The following is an 18,273-nucleotide window of genomic DNA, read 5'->3' as shown; positions in this document are numbered from 1 at the left end:
AGACAACCGCGTCCGAACGGTGACTGTGGGCGTCGCATCCACCAGCCCCCTCTTCCCACTACCTGACGTCATGCTGCTGGCCCGACCAAGGAAAGTCTGTGCCGGGATCACCAAGGGGAGAGGTTGCAAGCCCGTGAAGACCCTAGAGCTCACCAAGCTGCTCCCCTTGAAGTTTGTCAAGATCTCCATCCACAACCGGGAGAAACAGCAGCTGTGCCTGAATCTTGCTACCGGCCGGACTTTCTATCTGCAGCTGTGCCCCTCTTCCGACGCACAAGAAGACCTCTTTTCCTATTGGGAAAAGCTTGTCTATATCCTGAGACCACCGGTAGACAGTTACAGCAGTACCCCGATGCTCCAAACTGGAGATGCAGCGACTACAGAGGATGCCAATATCCTAGTGGTAAGCACCGACAGGGACTCAAGAACACGGGGCAGGGCGCTTCGGGAGAGCAGGGCAAAGCTGGTCCTTCATAGCCTTTGGTGCTCTCTGAGACTCGCCTGGGAAATACCTTCTACCGCTGAAAAGGGTCAGGGACAAACGAGCTATCACTACAGGAGTCACAACACTGGAGAGGTTCTGAGTGCTTCTCCACCTTGTCCCACGAGGCCGAGTTTCAGAGAGACCTTAGGTATCATCTCGGCTGCACTGGTCTCATCACCAGGGCTGTAATCCCTTCTACAGCATCCTGACTGTCTGGTCTCTTCCTGAACACTTACCCCAGCCCAGGTAGTCTCAGCAGGTGGGGAACATCATTCACAGTTAGGAAGTCCTTCCTTCATTGTGTCTCCCCGGGAGTCCGACACGCTGACTCAAATCAGCCCCACCCGTGGAGTCACCAAAATGTAAAAGGTGTGCATCCCTTGACCCAGGAACCCCACTTCTAGGAATCTGTCCTGCAGAGAGAGAAGCACAAGGGTATAAAGTTAAAGTGTATATCATCATGGAGAATTGTATCAGTGCTCTCCCTGACCCTGGGACTGTTCAAGTACAGTGGAGTGGCCGTTTGACAGGGGTGCAGTAGATGGGGTCTTGCATCCAATGGGAGCTTAGACTGGGTGATTTCAAAGGTTATTCTAAGTATAAGGCCTTGAGTTGCTCAGCTCCAGGATGAGAAAGGAGCGGACAGTTCTGAGCTCACTTTCTGTCATCTCTATCTTACCTGTCTCCCCTCCCCTTGGCTCAGACCACAGAGCTCCACAGAGAAAGGGATCAGGATGAGGTTGGGCTTCACAAGCTTCGTGACGTTACTGGAGCCACGTCTTGTGCTTATGTGGAGGGAGAGGGAATCCATCATGCCCCCCGTGGGTCACCTGCAGCCCTGAAAGGCGCCGAAGGATCGGCGGCAGGGATGACCGTGGGCCTGGCGGGAGCCACCATCGAGGATCCAGGAGAAAGCGGATCCGTCCAGACCACTGCAGGTGCAGCCAGCCTATCCCTGCAGGACACGAACCTGGTCTCGGCGGGTGTTGCCAGCATATCCTCGACGGGGGCAGATGGTCCAGAGAGCAGCATGAGCATGGTGTTTCCTGCTGCAGTCACAACCAGCAAGCCTGCTGCTGGAAGAGCTGAAGGGAAGGTCGCAGCCCCCATGGTCTCCACCTTGCAGAGCGAAGGCTACACGTCTGAACGGGATGGAAGCCAGAAGGTCTCCCACCCCAGGGATGAAGCCTGGAAGGAGAAAAAGGAAAGAAGGACACGTCTTCATCGAGGAAAAGTTCCCATCACCGCAGGACACGTGAAGGTCACCACAGGACACGAGGGGACAAGACCCAGAAAGCATCCTCCCACTGGTCCTCATGCGGCCATGAAAACCCCAAAGTTGACAAAGGAGGGGAGGACAGCTTACAGACGGAGGAAGAGCCAGCCCGCCACCAGTTCGGGGACTCTAAGTAAGACCGCCAGTGAGATCTTCTCCGTCTTTAGGCGCTTCAGTCATTCCCCATTCAGCAACAAGGCTCACACATGACCACTGGGAGGTAGACAAAGCCCCGGTTGGCTGGGATCCTTCCCTAGAGAGGCAATTCCTACTTTCTCTAATAAAGGAAACCATACAACTCCGAAAGAAATGCTATCTTGTGTTTTCTATGTCCCCTCGCCTGGGAGGGACTTGACAGTGACTTCTGTGGTGCGAATTGTGCTTTGGCCTGAGACCCCAGAATCAAAATTTTGTTGTACAAGATAGGTATTAAGTATCATTAAGCCATACACTAGGGCTGGAAATAGATGCACTCTACAGAAATTTTCATTGCGAGGTTGGGAATCTTTTGAAATAAGATTTAATATGTAAATAGCTTGGGGAGAAGACAAGCTGGGGGAAGTGACTGTGTGATGTGTATACTTGCGTTGCTGAATTAATTACGTAACTCATCAAGTATTTATTGGCTGTCCGTTCTGTGCCTAGCACGAGGCTATGTTATTGAACAACCATCCTTTTCTCAGCAAAGCACTTTGCTTTGGTTATGGGCACTCTGTAGAAGGCAAGGAAATAAGCACAGAAAAAGGTTTTCGTCGCTTGCTCGAAGGTCACACGTGCATAGCCACTGCCAGAAAGAGAAGCCTGTTTTCCCAGCAAGGCTTCTCCAGGGCACTTAGGGTGGAGGGAGGACAAGTCTGCAGCCGGGGCTGAGCTTCAGGCCATAGCTGGGGTCAGAGGTTCACCTTATGAAAACAGAAACTCTCTCTGGCTTGTAAGGAAATCAAACCATTGGGAGTTATTTTACTTTGTGTAGGATAAAACAGAACACGGGGGGATCAGGGTTGTCATTGGCTCAACAAAGGGACACAATCTTTATGGTAGAAGCAGCACCAACGAGGAGTCAGGAAATCTGAGTTCCTATCCTGTCTGGGCCACTGACTCTCTTGGGTCACTCTGCCTCTCTGTAATGGTACCTCGGTGGGCAGCCACGGGGTCCCCAACTGTAAAACCAATGGATTGGACCGCTGCAGTGATTCTTACCCTTGGTTGTATGTTGGGAGTTCCCTGGGGAGCTTCAAAACAAACAAACAAACAAACAAAGAAACATTGATAGCCTGACCCCAATCCCAGAGATTCTGATGACATTTAAGTGGGGTAAGCCCTCCAGCACTGGGAGTTTTAAAAATCTCACCCAATAATTCTACTGTGCAGCAGCCAAGTTGGAAAACCACTGGGCTAGGAGGTCTGGGGGGCCTCTTTCAGCCCCAGTATGCCATAACTTTACAGTGGAAGACAGTAGTTCTCAAACATTCACATGCATAAGGATGACCTGGGAAGCCTATATAAAAAATAACATTTCTCACCATATGATAGCCCTTATACATGGACTCTAAAGTACGATGCAAATGAACATATCTGCAAAACAGAAACAGACTCCCAGACATAGAAGAGAGACTTGGGGTTTTCAGTGGGGTTGGGGGCAGGGAAGGATTGGGAGTTTGGGATTAGCAGATACAAACTACAGGGTGGATAAACAGCAGGGTCCTACTGTAGAGCACAGAGAGCTATAGTCAGTATCCTGTGATCAACCATAATGGAAAAGAATAGGAAAAAGACTATACATGAAATATACAAAGAATACACATGAAACTGAATCAGAAATTAACAGAAGAAATTAACACAACAGAAAGGAACACAACATTGCAAATCAACTATACGTCAATAAAAAAGAAGGGGGGAAAGGAAAAAAATAGAAGCCAAGGTTGGGTTCCCTTTGTGGGGAGGGAGCACGCAGAAGAGGGTCTGGCAGGGTTCTATTCCTTGCTCTGGGTGGCAGCTACAAGGCTGCTCACTTCCTTGTTACTCATTAAGCTATATATTTATGGTTTGTGCACTTTCATGAATGTGTGTTATATTTCACAAGAAAAACAGTTTCTAAAACTGTAAAAAAATATAAATATAAAACGTTAGCCTCCTTGAAAAGAGAAAATGGGTGAGAAAATTCTCCATATCCTGGAAATGACAGTACCAATGGGACTCTGACAGGTAGCACTCTTTCTAAGTTCCTGCCAGCACTGTGCTATATATGCTGGGGGCACAGAGAACAGCAATCACCATAGGATGCCTGCCCTTAGCAAGTACACGGTCCACTTCCAGGATTTTATCCCCAGGACATCATTCAGCAGAAGCGCCAAGATGATGGAGATTTGTAACAACAACAAGACTGGAAACCACCCAGATATTTACAAAAGCAGGAGGGTTTTCTCAACCTTTTGAGTAGAAAGACTATCCAGCCTACCCACACGTATACCCTGGCAGGGTCAGCCTGTTCCCTATGGACGTGGTGGTTGGTTTAGGGGGAGGCTGGTGAGCCTGCCCCAAGGGGGTGGGGGCTTGGAGGCTCAACAAAGGGGTGTGTGATGCGATGGTGACGGGTCACAAAGGGCTTGCGGTATAAATAGGGTCGGGTCAAGAGACTCTGGCAGAGTCCTGCAGGGAGGTGACGAGGTGCTTTCGTTCCCTCTCTCTCTCTCTCTCCGAGACTCAATTTGTGGCTGGTGGCTCTGTCTTGAACGAAGAGAGCCATGAGCAGTGAGAGTTTACCTCATTACACGGCCAATAGCTACTGTTCAGTGGGGGTGTCGAGGACCTCCATGGGGGTCCTGCAACGACAACTGTACGAGGGAGGAGAGTATGACATTTTCAAGTACGCTCCCATGTTTGAGAGCGACTTTATCCAGGTCAGCAAGGAAGGAGAACTGATTGACCTAGACAACCGCGTCCGAACGGTGACTGTGGGCGTCGCATCCACCAGCCCCCTCTTCCCACTACCTGACGTCATGCTGCTGGCCCGACCAAGGAAAGTCTGTGCCGGGATCACCAAGGGGAGAGGTTGCAAGCCCGTGAAGACCCTAGAGCTCACCAAGCTGCTCCCCTTGAAGTTTGTCAAGATCTCCATCCACAACCGGGAGAAACAGCAGCTGTGCCTGAATCTTGCTACCGGCCGGACTTTCTATCTGCAGCTGTGCCCCTCTTCCGACGCACAAGAAGACCTCTTTTCCTATTGGGAAAAGCTTGTCTATATCCTGAGACCACCGGTAGACAGTTACAGCAGTACCCCGATGCTCCAAACTGGAGATGCAGCGACTACAGAGGATGCCAAAATCCTAGTGGTAAGCACCGACAGGGACTCAAGAACACGGGGCAGGGCGCTTCGGGAGAGCAGGGCAAAGCTGGTCCTTCATAGCCTTTGGTGCTCTCTGAGACTCGCCTGGGAAATACCTTCTACCGTTGAAAAGGGTCAGGGACAAACGAGCTATCACTACAGGAGTCACAACACTGGAGAGGTTCTGAGTGCTTCTCCACCTTGTCCCACGAGGCCGAGTTTCAGAGAGACCTTAGGTATCATCTCGGCTGCACTGGTCTCATCACCAGGGCTGTAATCCCTTCTACAGCATCCTGACTGTCTGGTCTCTTCCTGAACACTTACCCCAGCCCAGGTAGTCTCAGCAGGTGGGGAACATCATTCACAGTTAGGAAGTCCTTCCTTCATTGTGTCTCCCCGGGAGTCCGACACGCTGACTCAAATCAGCCCCACCCGTGGAGTCACCAAAATGTACAAGGTGTGCATCCCTTGACCCAGGAACCCCACTTCTAGGAATCTGTCCTGCAGAGAGAGAAGCACAAGGGTATAAAGTTAAAGTGTATATCATCATGGAGAATTGTATCAGTGCTCTCCCTGACCCTGGGACTGTTCAAGTACAGTGGAGTGGCCGTTTGACAGGGGTGCAGTAGATGGGGTCTTGCATCCAATGGGAGCTTAGACTGGGTGATTTCAAAGGTTATTCTAAGTATAAGGCCTTGAGTTGCTCAGCTCCAGGATGAGAAAGGAGCGGACAGTTCTGAGCTCACTTTCTGTCATCTCTATCTTACCTGTCTCTCCTCCCCTTGGCTCAGACCACAGAGCTCCACAGAGAAAGGGATCAGGATGAGGTTGGGCTTCACAAGCTTCGTGACGTTACTGGAGCCACGTCTTGTGCTTATGTGGGGGGAGAGGGAATCCATCAAGCCCCCCGTGGGTCACCTGCAGCCCTGAAAGGCGCCGAAGGATAGGCGGCAGGGATGACCGTGGGCCTGGCGGGAGCCACCATCGAGGATCCAGGAGAAAGCGGATCCGTCCAGACCACTGCAGGTGCTGCCAGCCTATCCCTGCAGCACACGAACCTGGTCTCGGCGGGTGTTGCCAGCATATCCTCGACGGGGGCAGATGGTCCAGAGAGCAGCATGAGCATGGTGTTGCCTGCTGCAGTCACAACCAGCAAGCCTGCTGCTGGAAGAGCTGAAGGGAAGGTCGCAGCCCCCATGGTCTCCACCTTGCAGAGCGAAGGCTACACGTCTGAACGGGATGGAAGCCAGAAGGTCTCCCACCCCAGGGATGAAGCCTGGAAGGAAAAAAAGGAAAGAAGGACACGTCTTCATCGAGGAAATGTTCCCATCACCGCAGGACAGGTGAAGGTCACCACAGGACACGAGGGGACAAGACCCAGAAAGCATCCTCCCACTGGTCCTCATGCGGCCATGAAAACCCCAAAGTTGACAAAGGAGGGGAGGACAGCTCGCAGACGGAGGAAGAGCCAGCCCGCCACCAGTTCGGGGACTCTAAGTAAGACCGCCAGTGAGATCCTCTCCGTCTTTAGGCGCTTCAGTCATTCCCCATTCAGCAACAAGGCTCACACATGACCACTGGGAGGTAGACAAAGCCCCGGTTGGCTGGGATCCTTCCCTAGAGAGGCAATTCCTACTTTCTCTAATAAAGGAAACCATACAACTCCGAAAGAAATGCTATCTTGTGTTTTCTATGTCCCCTCGCCTGGTAGTGACTTGACAGTGAGTTCTGTGGTGCGAATTGTGCTTTGGCCTGAGACCCCAGAATCAAAATTTTGTTGTACAAGATAGGTATTAAGTATCATTAAGCCATACACTAGGGCTGGAAATAGATGCACTCTACAGAAATTTTCATTGCGAGGTTGGGAATCTTTTGAAATAAGATTTAATATGTAAATAGCTTGGGGAGAAGACAAGCTGGGGGAAGTGACTGTGTGATGTGTATACTTGCGTTGCTGAATTAATTACGTAACTCATCAAGTATTTATTGGCTGTCCGTTCTGTGCCTAGCACGAGGCTATGTTATTGAACAACCATCCTTTTCTCAGCAAAGCACTTTGCTTTGGTTATGGGCACTCTGTAGAAGGCAAGGAAATAAGCACAGAAAAAGGTTTTCGTCGCTTGCTCGAAGGTCACACGTGCATAGCCACTGCCAGAAAGAGAAGCCTGTTTTCCCAGCAAGGCTTCTCCAGGGCACTTAGGGTGGAGGGAGGACAAGTCTGCAGCCGGGGCTGAGCTTCAGGCCATAGCTGGGGTCAGAGGTTCACCTTATGAAAACAGAAACTCTCTCTGGCTTGTAAGGAAATCAAACCATTGGGAGTTATTTTACTATGTGTAGGATAAAACAGAACACGGGGGGATCAGGGTTGTCATTGGCTCAACAAAGGGACACAATCTTTATGGTAGAAGCAGCACCAACGAGGAGTCAGGAAATCTGAGTTCCTATCCTGTCTGGGCCACTGACTCTCTTGGGTCACTCTGCCTCTCTGTAATGGTACCTCGGTGGGCAGCCACGGGGTCCCCAACTGTAAAACCAATGGATTGGACCGCTGCAGTGATTCTTACCCTTGGTTGTATGTTGGGAGTTCCCTGGGGAGCTTCAAAACAAACAAACAAACAAACAAAAAAACATTGATAGCCTGACCCCAATCCCAGAGATTCTGATGACATTTAAGTGGGGTAAGCCCTCCAGCACTGGGAGTTTTAAAAATCTCACCCAATAATTCTACTGTGCAGCAGCCAAGTTGGAAAACCACTGGGCTAGGAGGTCTGGGGGGCCTCTTTCAGCCCCAGTATGCCATAACTTTACAGTGGAAGACAGTAGTTCTCAAACATTCACATGCATAAGGATGACCTGGGAAGCCTATATAAAAAATAACATTTCTCACCATATGATAGCCCTTATACATGGACTCTAAAGTACGATGCAAATGAACATATCTGCAAAACAGAAACAGACTCCCAGACATAGAAGAGAGACTTGGGGTTTTCAGTGGGGTTGGGGGCAGGGAAGGATTGGGAGTTTGGGATTAGCAGATACAAACTACAGGGTGGATAAACAGCAGGGTCCTACTGTAGAGCACAGAGAGCTATAGTCAGTATCCTGTGATCAACCATAATGGAAAAGAATAGGAAAAAGACTATACATGAAATATACAAAGAATACACATGAAACTGAATCAGAAATTAACAGAAGAAATTAACACAACAGAAAGGAACACAACATTGCAAATCAACTATACGTCAATAAAAAAGAAGGGGGGAAAGGAAAAAAATAGAAGCCAAGGTTGGGTTCCCTTTGTGGGGAGGGAGCACGCAGAAGAGGGGCTGGCAGGGTTCTATTCCTTGCTCTGGGTGGCAGCTACAAGGCTGCTCACTTTCTTGTTACTCATTAAGCTATATATTTATGGTTTGTGCACTTTCATGAATGTGTGTTATATTTCACAAGAAAAACAGTTTCTAAAACTGTAAAAAAATATAAATATAAAACGTTAGCCTCCTTGAAAAGAGAAAATGGGTGAGAAAATTCTCCATATCCTGGAAATGACAGTACCAATGGGACTCTGACAGGTAGCACTCTTTCTAAGTTCCTGCCAGCACTGTGCTATATATTCTGGGGGCACAGAGAACAGCAATCCCCATAGGATGCCTGCCCTTAGCAAGGACACGGTCCTCTTCCAGGATTTTATCCCCAGGACATCATTCAGCAGAAGCGCCAAGATGATGGAGATTTGTAACAACAACAAGACTGGAAACCACCCAGATATTTACAAAAGCAGGAGGGTTTTCTCAACCTTTTGAGTAGAAAGACTATCCAGCCTACCCACACGTATACCCTGGCAGGGTCAGCCTGTTCCCTATGGACGTGGTGGTTGGTTTAGTGGGAGGCTGGTGAGCCTGCCCCAAGGGGGTGGGTGCTTGGAGGCTCAACAAAGGGGTGTGTGATGCGATGGTGACGGGTCACAAAGGGCTTGCGGTATAAATAGGGTCGGGTCAAGAGACTCTGGCAGAGTCCTGCAGGTAGGTGACGAGGTGCTTTCGTTCCCTCTCTCTCTCTCTCTCCGAGACTCAATTTGTGGCTGGTGGCTCTGTCTTGAACGAAGAGAGCCATGAGCAGTGAGAGTTTACCTCATTACACGGCCAATAGCTACTGTTCAGTGGGGGTGTCGAGGACCTCCATGGGGGTCCTGCAACGACAACTGTACGAGGGAGGAGAGTATGACATTTTCAAGTACGCTCCCATGTTTGAGAGCGACTTTATCCAGGTCAGCAAGGAAGGAGAACTGATTGACCTAGACAACCGCGTCCGAACGGTGACTGTGGGCGTCGCATCCACCAGCCCCCTCTTCCCACTACCTGACGTCATGCTGCTGGCCCGACCAAGGAAAGTCTGTGCCGGGATCACCAAGGGGAGAGGTTGCAAGCCCGTGAAGACCCTAGAGCTCACCAAGCTGCTCCCCTTGAAGTTTGTCAAGATCTCCATCCACAACCGGGAGAAACAGCAGCTGTGCCTGAATCTTGCTACCGGCCGGACTTTCTATCTGCAGCTGTGCCCCTCTTCCGACGCACAAGAAGACCTCTTTTCCTACTGGGAAAAGCTTGTCTATATCCTGAGACCACCGGTAGACATTTACAGCAGTACCCCGATGTTCCAAACTGGAGATGCAGCGACTACAGAGGATGCCAAAATCCTAGTGGTAAGCACCGACAGGGACTCAAGAACACGGGACAGGGTGCTTCGGGAGAGCAGGGCAAAGCTGGTCCTTCATAGCCTTTGGTGCTCTCTGAGACTCGCCTGGGAAATACCTTCTACCGTTGAAAAGGGTCAGGGACAAACGAGCTATCACTACGGGAGTCACCACACTGGAGAGGTTCTGAGTGCTTCTCCACCTTGTCCCACGAGGCCGAATTTCAGAGAGACCTTAGGTATCATCTCGGCTGCACTGGTCTCATCACCAGGGCTGTAATCCCTTCTACAGCATCCTGACTGTCTGGTCTCTTCCTGAACACTTACCCCAGCCCAGGTAGTCTCAGCAGGTGGGGAACATCATTCACAGTTAGGAAGTCCTTCCTTCATTGTGTCTCCCCGGGAGTCCGACACGCTGACTCAAATCAGCCCAACCCGTGGAGTCACCAAAATGTACAAGGTGTGCATCCCTTGACCCAGGAACCCCACTTCTAGGAATCTGTCCTGCAGAGAGAGAAGCACAAGGGTATAAAGTTAAAGTGTATATCACCATGGAGAATTGTATCTGTGCTCTCCCTGACCCTGGGACTGTTCAAGTACAGTGGAGTGGCCGTTTGACAGGGGTGCAGTAGATGGGGTCTTGCATCCAATGGGAGCTTAGACTGGGTGATTTCAAAGGTTATTCTAAGTATAAGGCCTTGAGTTGCTCAGCTCCAGGATGAGAGAGGAGCGGACAGTTCTGAGCTCACTTTCTGTCATCTCTATCTTACCTGTCTCTCCTCCACTTGGCTCAGACCACAGAGCTCCACAGAGAAAGGGATCAGGATGAGGTTGGGCTTCACAAGCTTCGTGACGTTACTGGAGCCACGTCTTGTGCTTATGTGGGGGGAGAGGGAATCCATCATGCACCCCGTGGGTCACCTGCAGCCCTGAAAGGCGCCAAAGGATCTGCGGCAGGGATGACCGTGGGCCTGGCGGGAGCCACCATCTAGGATCCAGGAGAAAGCGGATCCGTCCAGGCCACTGCAGGTGCTGCCAGCCGATCCCTGCAGGACACGAACCTGGTCTCGGCGGGTGTTGCCAGCATATCCTCGACGGGGGCAGATGGTCCAGAGAGCAGCATGAGCATGGTGTTGCCAGCTGCAGTCACAACCAGCAAGCCTGCTGCTGGAAAAGCTGAAGGGAAGGTCGCAGCCCCCATGGTCTCCACCTTGCAGAGCGAAGGCTACACATCTGAACGGGATGGAAGCCAGAAGGTCTCCCACCCCAGTGATGAAACCTGGAAGGAAAAAAAGGAAAGAAGGACACGTCTTCATCGAGGAAAAGTTCCCATCACTGCAGGACAGGTGAAGGTCACCACAGGACACGAGGGGACAAGACCCAGAAAGCATCCTCCCACTGGTCCTCATGCGGCCATGAAAACCCCAAAGTTGACCAAGGAAGGGAGGACAGCTCGCAGACGGAGGAAGAGCCAGCCCGCCACCAGTTCGGGGACTCTAAGTAAGACCGCCAGTGAGATCCTCTCCGTCTTTAGGCGCTTCAGTCATTCCCCATTCAGGAACAAGGCTCACACATGACCACTGGGAGGTAGACAAAGCCCCGGTTGGCTGGGATCCTTCCCTAGAGATGCAATTCCTACTTTCTCTAATAAAGGAAACCATACAACTCCAAAAGAAATGCTATCTTGTGTTTTCTATGTCCCCTCGCCTGGTAGTGACTTGACAGTGACTTCTGTGGTGCGAATTGTGCTTTGGCCTGAGACCCCTGAATCAAAATTTTGTTGTACAAGATAGGTATTAAGTATCATTAAGCCATTCACTAGGGCTGGAAATAGATGCACTCTACAGAAATTGTCATTGCGAGGTTGCGAATCTTTTGAAATAAGATTTAATATGTAAATAGTTTGGGGAGAAGACAAGCTGGGGGAAGTGACTGTGTGATGTGTATACTTGCGTTGCTGAATTAATTACTTAACTCATCAAGTATTTATTGGCTGTCCGTTCTGTGCCTAGCACGAGGCTATGTTATTGAACAACCATCCTTTTCTCAGCAAAGCACTTTGCTTTGGTTATGGGCACTCTGTAGAAGGCAAGGAAATAAGCACAGAAAAAGGTTTTCGTCGCTTGCTCGAAGGTCACACGTGCATAGCCACTGCCAGAAAGAGAAGCCTGTTTTCCCAGCAAGGCTTCTCCAGGGCACTTAGGGTGGAGGGAGGACAAGTCTGCAGCCGGGGCTGAGCTTCAGGCCATAGCTGGGGTCAGAGGTTCACCTTATGAAAACAGAAACTCTCTCTGGCTTGTAAGGAAATCAAACCATTGGGAGTTATTTTACTTTGTGTAGGATAAAACAGAACATGGGGGGATCAGGGTTGTCATTGGCTCAACAAAGGGACACAATCTTTATGGTAGAAGCAGCACCAACGAGGAGTCAGGAAATCTGAGTTCCTATCCTGTCTGGGCCACTGACTCTCTTGGGTCACTCTGCCTCTCTGTAATGGTACCTCGGTGGGCAGCCACGGGGTCCCCAACTGTAAAACCAATGGATTGGACCGCTGCAGTGATTCTTACCCTTGGTTGTATGTTGGGAGTTCCCTGGGGAGCTTCAAAACAAACAAACAAACAAACAAAAAAACATTGATAGCCTGACCCCAATCCCAGAGATTCTGATGACATTTAAGTGGGGTAAGCCCTCCAGCACTGGGAGTTTTAAAAATCTCACCCAATAATTCTACTGTGCAGCAGCCAAGTTGGAAAACCACTGGGCTAGGAGGTCTGGGGGGCCTCTTTCAGCCCCAGTATGCCATAACTTTACAGTGGAAGACAGTAGTTCTCAAACATTCACATGCATAAGGATCACCTGGGAAGCCTATTTAAAAAATAACATTTCTCAGCATATGATAGCCCTTATACATGGACTCTAAAGTACGATGCAAATGAACATATCTGCAAAACAGAAACAGACTCCCAGACATAGAAGAGAGACTTGGGGTTTTCAGTGGGGTTGGGGGCAGGGAAGGATTGGGAGTTTGGGATTAGCAGATACAAACTACAGGGTGGATAAACAGCAGGGTCCTACTGTAGAGCACAGAGAACTATAGGCAGTATCCTGTGATCAACCATAATGGAAAAGAATAGGAAAAAGACTATACATGAAATATACAAAGAATACACACGAAACTGAATCAGAAATTAACAGAAGAAATTAACACAAGAGAAATGAACACAACATTGTAAATCAACTATACGTCAATAAAAAAGAAGGGGGGAAAGGAAAAAAATAGAAGCCAAGGTTGGGTTCCCTTTGTGGGGAGGGAGCACGCAGAAGAGGGGCTGGCAGGGTTTTATTCCTTGCTCTGGGTGACAGGTACAAGGCTGCTCACTTTCTTGTTATTCATTAAGCTATATATTTATGGTTTGTGCACTTTCATGAATGTGTGTTTTATTTCACAAGAAAAACAGTTTCTAAAACTGTAAAAAAATATAAATATAAAACGTTAGCCTCCTTGAAAAGAGAAAATGGGTGAGAAAATTCTCCATATCCTGGAAATGACAGTACCAATGGGACTCTGACAGGTAGCACTCTTTCTAAGTTCCTGCCAGCACTGTGCTATATACGCTGGGGGCACAGAGAACAGCAATCCCCATAGGATGCCTGCCCTTAGCAAGTACACGGTCCACTTCCAGGATTTTATCCCCAGGACATCATTCAGCAGAAGCGCCAAGATGATGGAGATTTGTCACAACAACAAGACTGGAAATTACCCAGATATTTACAAAAGCAGGAGGGTTTTCTCAGCCTTTTGAGTAGAAAGACTATCCAGCCTACCCACACGTATACCCTGGCAGGGTCAGCCTGTTCCCTATGGACGTGGTGGTTGGTTTAGGGGGAGGCTGGTGAGCCTGCCCCAAGGGGGTGGGGGCTTGGAGGCTCAACAAAGGGGTGTGTGATGCGATGGTGATGGGTCACAAAGGGCTTGCGGTATAAATAGGTTCGGGTTAAGAGACTCTGGCAGAGTCCTGCAGGGAGGTGACGAGGTGCTTTCATTCACTCTCTCTCTCTGTCTCCGAGACTCAATTTGTGGCTGGTGGCTCTGTCTTGAACGAAGAGAGCCATGAGCAGTGAGAGTTTACCTCATTACAAGGCCAATAGCTACTGTTCAGTGGGGGTGTCGAGGACCTCCATGGGGGTCCTGCAACGACAACTGTACGAGGGAGGAGAGTATGACATTTTCAAGTACGCTCCCATGTTTGAGAGCGACTTTATCCAGGTCAGCAAGGAAGGAGAACTGATTGACCTAGACAACCGCGTCCGAACGGTGACTGTGGGCGTCGCATCCACCAGCCCCCACTTCCCACTACCTGACGTCATGCTGCTGGCTCGACCAAGGAAATCCTGTGCCGGGATCACCAAGGGGAGAGGTTGCAAGCCCGTGAAGACCCTAGAGCTCACCAAGCTGCTCCCCTTGAAGTTTGTCAAGATCTCCATCCACAACCGGGAGAAACAGCAGCTGTGCCTGAATCTTGCTACCGGCCGGACTTTCTATCTGCAGCTGTGCCCCTCTTCCGACGCACAAGAAGACCTCTTTTCCTATTGGGAAAAGCTTGTCTATATCCTGAGACCACCGGTAGACAGTTACAGCAGTACCCCGATGCTCCAAACTGGAGATGCAGCGACTACAGAGGATGCCAAAATCCTAGTGGTAAGCACCGACAGGGACTCAAGAACACGGGGCAGGGCGCAGCGGGAGAGCAGGGCAAAGCTGGTCCTTCATAGCCTTTGGTGCTCTCTGAGACTCGCCTGGGAAATACCTTCTACCGTTGAAAAGGGTCAGGGACAAACGAGCTATCACTACGGAAATCACCACACTGGAGAGGTTCCGAGTGCTTCTCCACCTTGTCCCACGAGGCCGAATTTCAGAGAGACCTTAGGTATCATCTCGGCTGCACTGGTCTCATCACCAGGGCTGTAATCCCTTCTACAGCATCCTGACTGTCTGGTCTCTTCCTGAACACTTACCCCAGCCCAGGTAGTCTCAGCAGGTGGGGAACATCATTCACAGTTAGGAAGTCCTTCCTTCATTGTGTCTCCCCGGGAGTCCGACACGCTGACTCAAATCAGCCCAACCCGTGGAGTCACCAAAATGTACAAGGTGTGCATCCCTTGACCCAGGAACCCCACTTCTAGGAATCTGTCCTGCAGAGAGAGAAGCACAAGGGTATAAAGTTAAAGTGTATATCATCATGGAGAATTGTATCAGTGCTCTCCCTGACCCTGGGACTGTTCAAGTAAAGTGGAGTGGCCGTTTGACAGGGGTGCAGTAGATGGGGTCTTGCATCCAATGGGAGCTTAGACTGGGTGATTTCAAAGGTTATTCTAAGTATAAGGCCTTGAGTTGCTCAGCTCCAGGATGAGAGAGGAGCGGACAGTTCTGAGCTCACTTTCTGTTTTCTCTATCTTACCTGTCTCTCCTCCCGTTGGATCAGACCACAGAGCTCCACAGAGAAAGGGATCAGGATGAGGTTGGGCTTCACAAGCTTCGTGACGTGACTGGAGCCACGTCTTGTGCTTATGTGGGGGGAGAGGGAATCCATCATGCCCCCCGTGGGTCACCTGCAGCCCTGAAAGGCGCCGAAGGATCGGCGGCAGGGATGACCGTGGGCCTGGCGGGAGCCACCATCGAGGATCCAGGAGAAAGCGGATCCGTCCAGGCCACTGCAGGTGCTGCCAGCCTATCCCTGCAGGACACGAACCTGGTCTCGGCGGGTGTTGCCAGCATATCCTCGACGGGGGCAGATGGTCCAGAGAGCAGCATGAGCATGGTGTTTCCTGCTGCAGTCACAACCAGCAAGCCTGCTGCTGGAAGAGCTGAAGGGAAGGTCGCAGCCCCCATGGTCTCCACCTTGCAGAGCGAAGGCTACACGTCTGAACGGGATGGAAGCCAGAAGGTCTCCCAACCCAGGGATGAAGCCTGGAAGGAAAAAAAGGAAAGAAGGACACGCCTTCATCGAGGAAAAGTTCCCATCACCGCAGGACAGGTGAAGGTCACCACAGGACACGAGGGGACAAGACCCAGAAAGCATCCTCCCACTGGTCCTCATGCGGCCATGAAAACCCCAAAGTTGACCAAGGAGGGGAGGACAGCTCGCAGACGGAGGAAGAGCCAGCCCGCCACCAGTTCGGGGACTCTAAGTAAGACCGCCAGTGAGATCCTCTCCGTCTTTAGGCGCTTCAGTCATTCCCCATTCAGCAACAAGGCTCACACATGACAACTGGGAGGTAGACAAAGCCCCGGTTGGCTTGGATCCTTCCCTAGAGAGGCAATTCCTACTTTCTCTAATAAAGGAAACCATACAACTCCAAAAGAAATGCTATCTTGTGTTTTCTATGTCCCCTCGCCTGGTAGGGACTTGACAGTGACTTCTGTGGTGCGAATTGTGCTTTGGCCTGAGACCCCTGAATCAAAATTTTGTTGTACAAGATAGGTATTAAGTATCATTAAGCCATTCACTAGGGCTGGAAATAGATGCACTCTACAGAAATTTTCATTGCGAGGTTGCGAATCTTTTGAAATAAGATTTAATATGTAAATAGTTTGGGGAGAAGACAAGCTGGGGGAAGTGACTGTGTGATGTGTATACTTGTGTTGCTGAATTAATTACTTAACTCATCAAGTATTTATTGGCTGTCCGTTCTGTGCCTAGCACGAGGCTATGTTATTGAACAACCATCCTTTTCTCAGCAAAGCACTTTGCTTTGGTTATGGGCACTCTGTAGAAGGCAAGGAAATAAGCACAGAAAAAGGTTTTCGTCGCTTGCTCGAAGGTCACACGTGCATAGCCACTGCCAGAAAGAGAAGCCTCTTTTCCCAGCAAGGCTTCTCCAGGGCACTTAGGGTGGAGGGAGGACAAGTCTGCAGCCGGGGCTGAGCTTCAGGCCATAGCTGGGGTCAGAGGTTCACCTTATGAAAACAGAAACTCTCTCTGGCTTGTAAGGAAATCAAACCATTGGGAGTTATTTTACTTTGTGTAGGATAAAACAGAACACGGGGGGATCAGGGTTGTCATTGGCTCAACAAAGGGACACAATCTTTATGGTAGAAGTAGCACCAACGATGAGTCAGGAAATCTGAGTTCCTATCCTGTCTGGGCCACTGACTCTCTTGGGTAACTCTGCCTCTCTGTAATGGTACCTCGGTGGGCAGCCACGGGGTCCCCAACTGTAAAACCAATGGATTGGACCGCTGCAGTGATTCTTACCCTTGGTTGTATGTTGGGAGTTCCCTGGGGAGCTTCAAAACAAACAAACAAACAAACAAAAAAACATTGATAGCCTGACCCCAATCCCTGAGATTCTGATGACATTTAAGTGGGGTAAGCCCTCCAGCACTGGGAGTTTTAAAAATCTCACCCAATAATTCTACTGTGCAGCAGCCAAGTTGGAAAACCACTGGGCTAGGAGGTCTGGGGGGCCTCTTTCAGCCCCAGTATGCCATAACTTTACAGTGGAAGACAGTAGTTCTCAAACATTCACATGCATAAGGATCACCTGGGAAGCCTACATAAAAAATAACATTTCTCACCATATGATAGCCCTTATACATGGACTCTAAAGTACGATGCAAATGAACATATCTGCAAAACAGAAACAGACTCCCAGACATAGAAGAGAGACTTGGGGTTTTCAGTGGGGTTGGGGGCAGGGAAGGATTGGGAGTTTGGGATTAGCAGATACAAACTACAGGGTGGATAAACAGCAGGGTCCTACTGTAGAGCACAGAGAACTATAGTCAGTATCCTGTGATCAACCATAATGGAAAAGAATAGGAAAAAGACTATACATGAAATATACAAAGAATACACACGAAACTGAATCAGAAATTAACAGAAGAAATTAACACAAGAGAAATGAACACAACATTGTAAATCAACTATACGTCAATAAAAAAGAAGGGGGGAAAGGAAAAAAATAGAAGCCAAGGTTGGGTTCCCTTTGTGGGGAGGGAGCACGCAGAAGAGGGGCTGGCAGGGTTTTATTCCTTGCTCTGGGTGACAGGTACAAGGCTGCTCACTTTCTTGTTATTCATTAAGCTATATATTTATGGTTTGTGCACTTTCATGAATGTGTGTTTTATTTCACAAGAAAAACAGTTTCTAAAACTGTAAAAAAATATAAATATAAAACGTTAGCCTCCTTGAAAAGAGAAAATGGGTGAGAAAATTCTCCATATCCTGGAAATGACAGTACCAATGGGACTCTGACAGGTAGCACTCTTTCTAAGTTCCTGCCAGCACTGTGCTATATACGCTGGGGGCACAGAGAACAGCAATCCCCATAGGATGCCTGCCCTTAGCAAGTACACGGTCCACTTCCAGGATTTTATCCCCAGGACATCATTCAGCAGAAGCGCCAAGATGATGGAGATTTGTAACAACAACAAGACTGGAAACCACCCAGATATTTACAAAAGCAGGAGGGTTTTCTCAGCCTTTTGAGTAGAAAGAC

At 49.5% G+C, this 18,273-nt stretch overlaps 2 protein-coding genes across 2 annotated transcripts in view; both read left to right on the top strand.

Annotated features, from left to right (window-relative positions):
- Positions 1-6,032, top strand: part of LOC308610402 (uncharacterized protein) — a gene marked incomplete at both ends in the record, with an annotated part of 179,683 nt that extends 173,651 nt beyond the window's left edge. The window contains 2 exons of the mRNA XM_081259549.1: positions 4,499-5,092; positions 5,877-6,032. Coding sequence (XP_081115675.1) covers positions 4,499-5,092; positions 5,877-6,032 — 750 coding nt within the window. The remainder of the gene's footprint in view (positions 1-4,498; positions 5,093-5,876) is intronic.
- Positions 6,033-6,041: 9 nt separating this feature from the next.
- LOC308610401 (Golgi-associated RAB2 interactor protein 3-like) overlaps positions 6,042-18,273 on the top strand; it is a gene marked incomplete at both ends in the record, with an annotated part of 71,028 nt that continues 58,796 nt past the window's right edge. Inside the window, 3 exons of the mRNA XM_081259548.1 lie at positions 6,042-6,047; positions 13,877-14,470; positions 15,255-15,365. Of these exons, the coding sequence (XP_081115674.1) occupies positions 6,042-6,047; positions 13,877-14,470; positions 15,255-15,365 (711 nt within the window). The remainder of the gene's footprint in view (positions 6,048-13,876; positions 14,471-15,254; positions 15,366-18,273) is intronic.

Source organism: Mesoplodon bidens (assembly GCF_964165515.1).
Source record: "Mesoplodon bidens genome assembly, contig: HAP1_SCAFFOLD_174, whole genome shotgun sequence".
NCBI classification, from domain to species: domain Eukaryota; kingdom Metazoa; phylum Chordata; class Mammalia; order Artiodactyla; family Ziphiidae; genus Mesoplodon; species Mesoplodon bidens.
The sequence above is the reverse complement of the archived record's forward strand: the minus strand, read 5'-3'. Positions and strand labels throughout refer to the sequence as shown.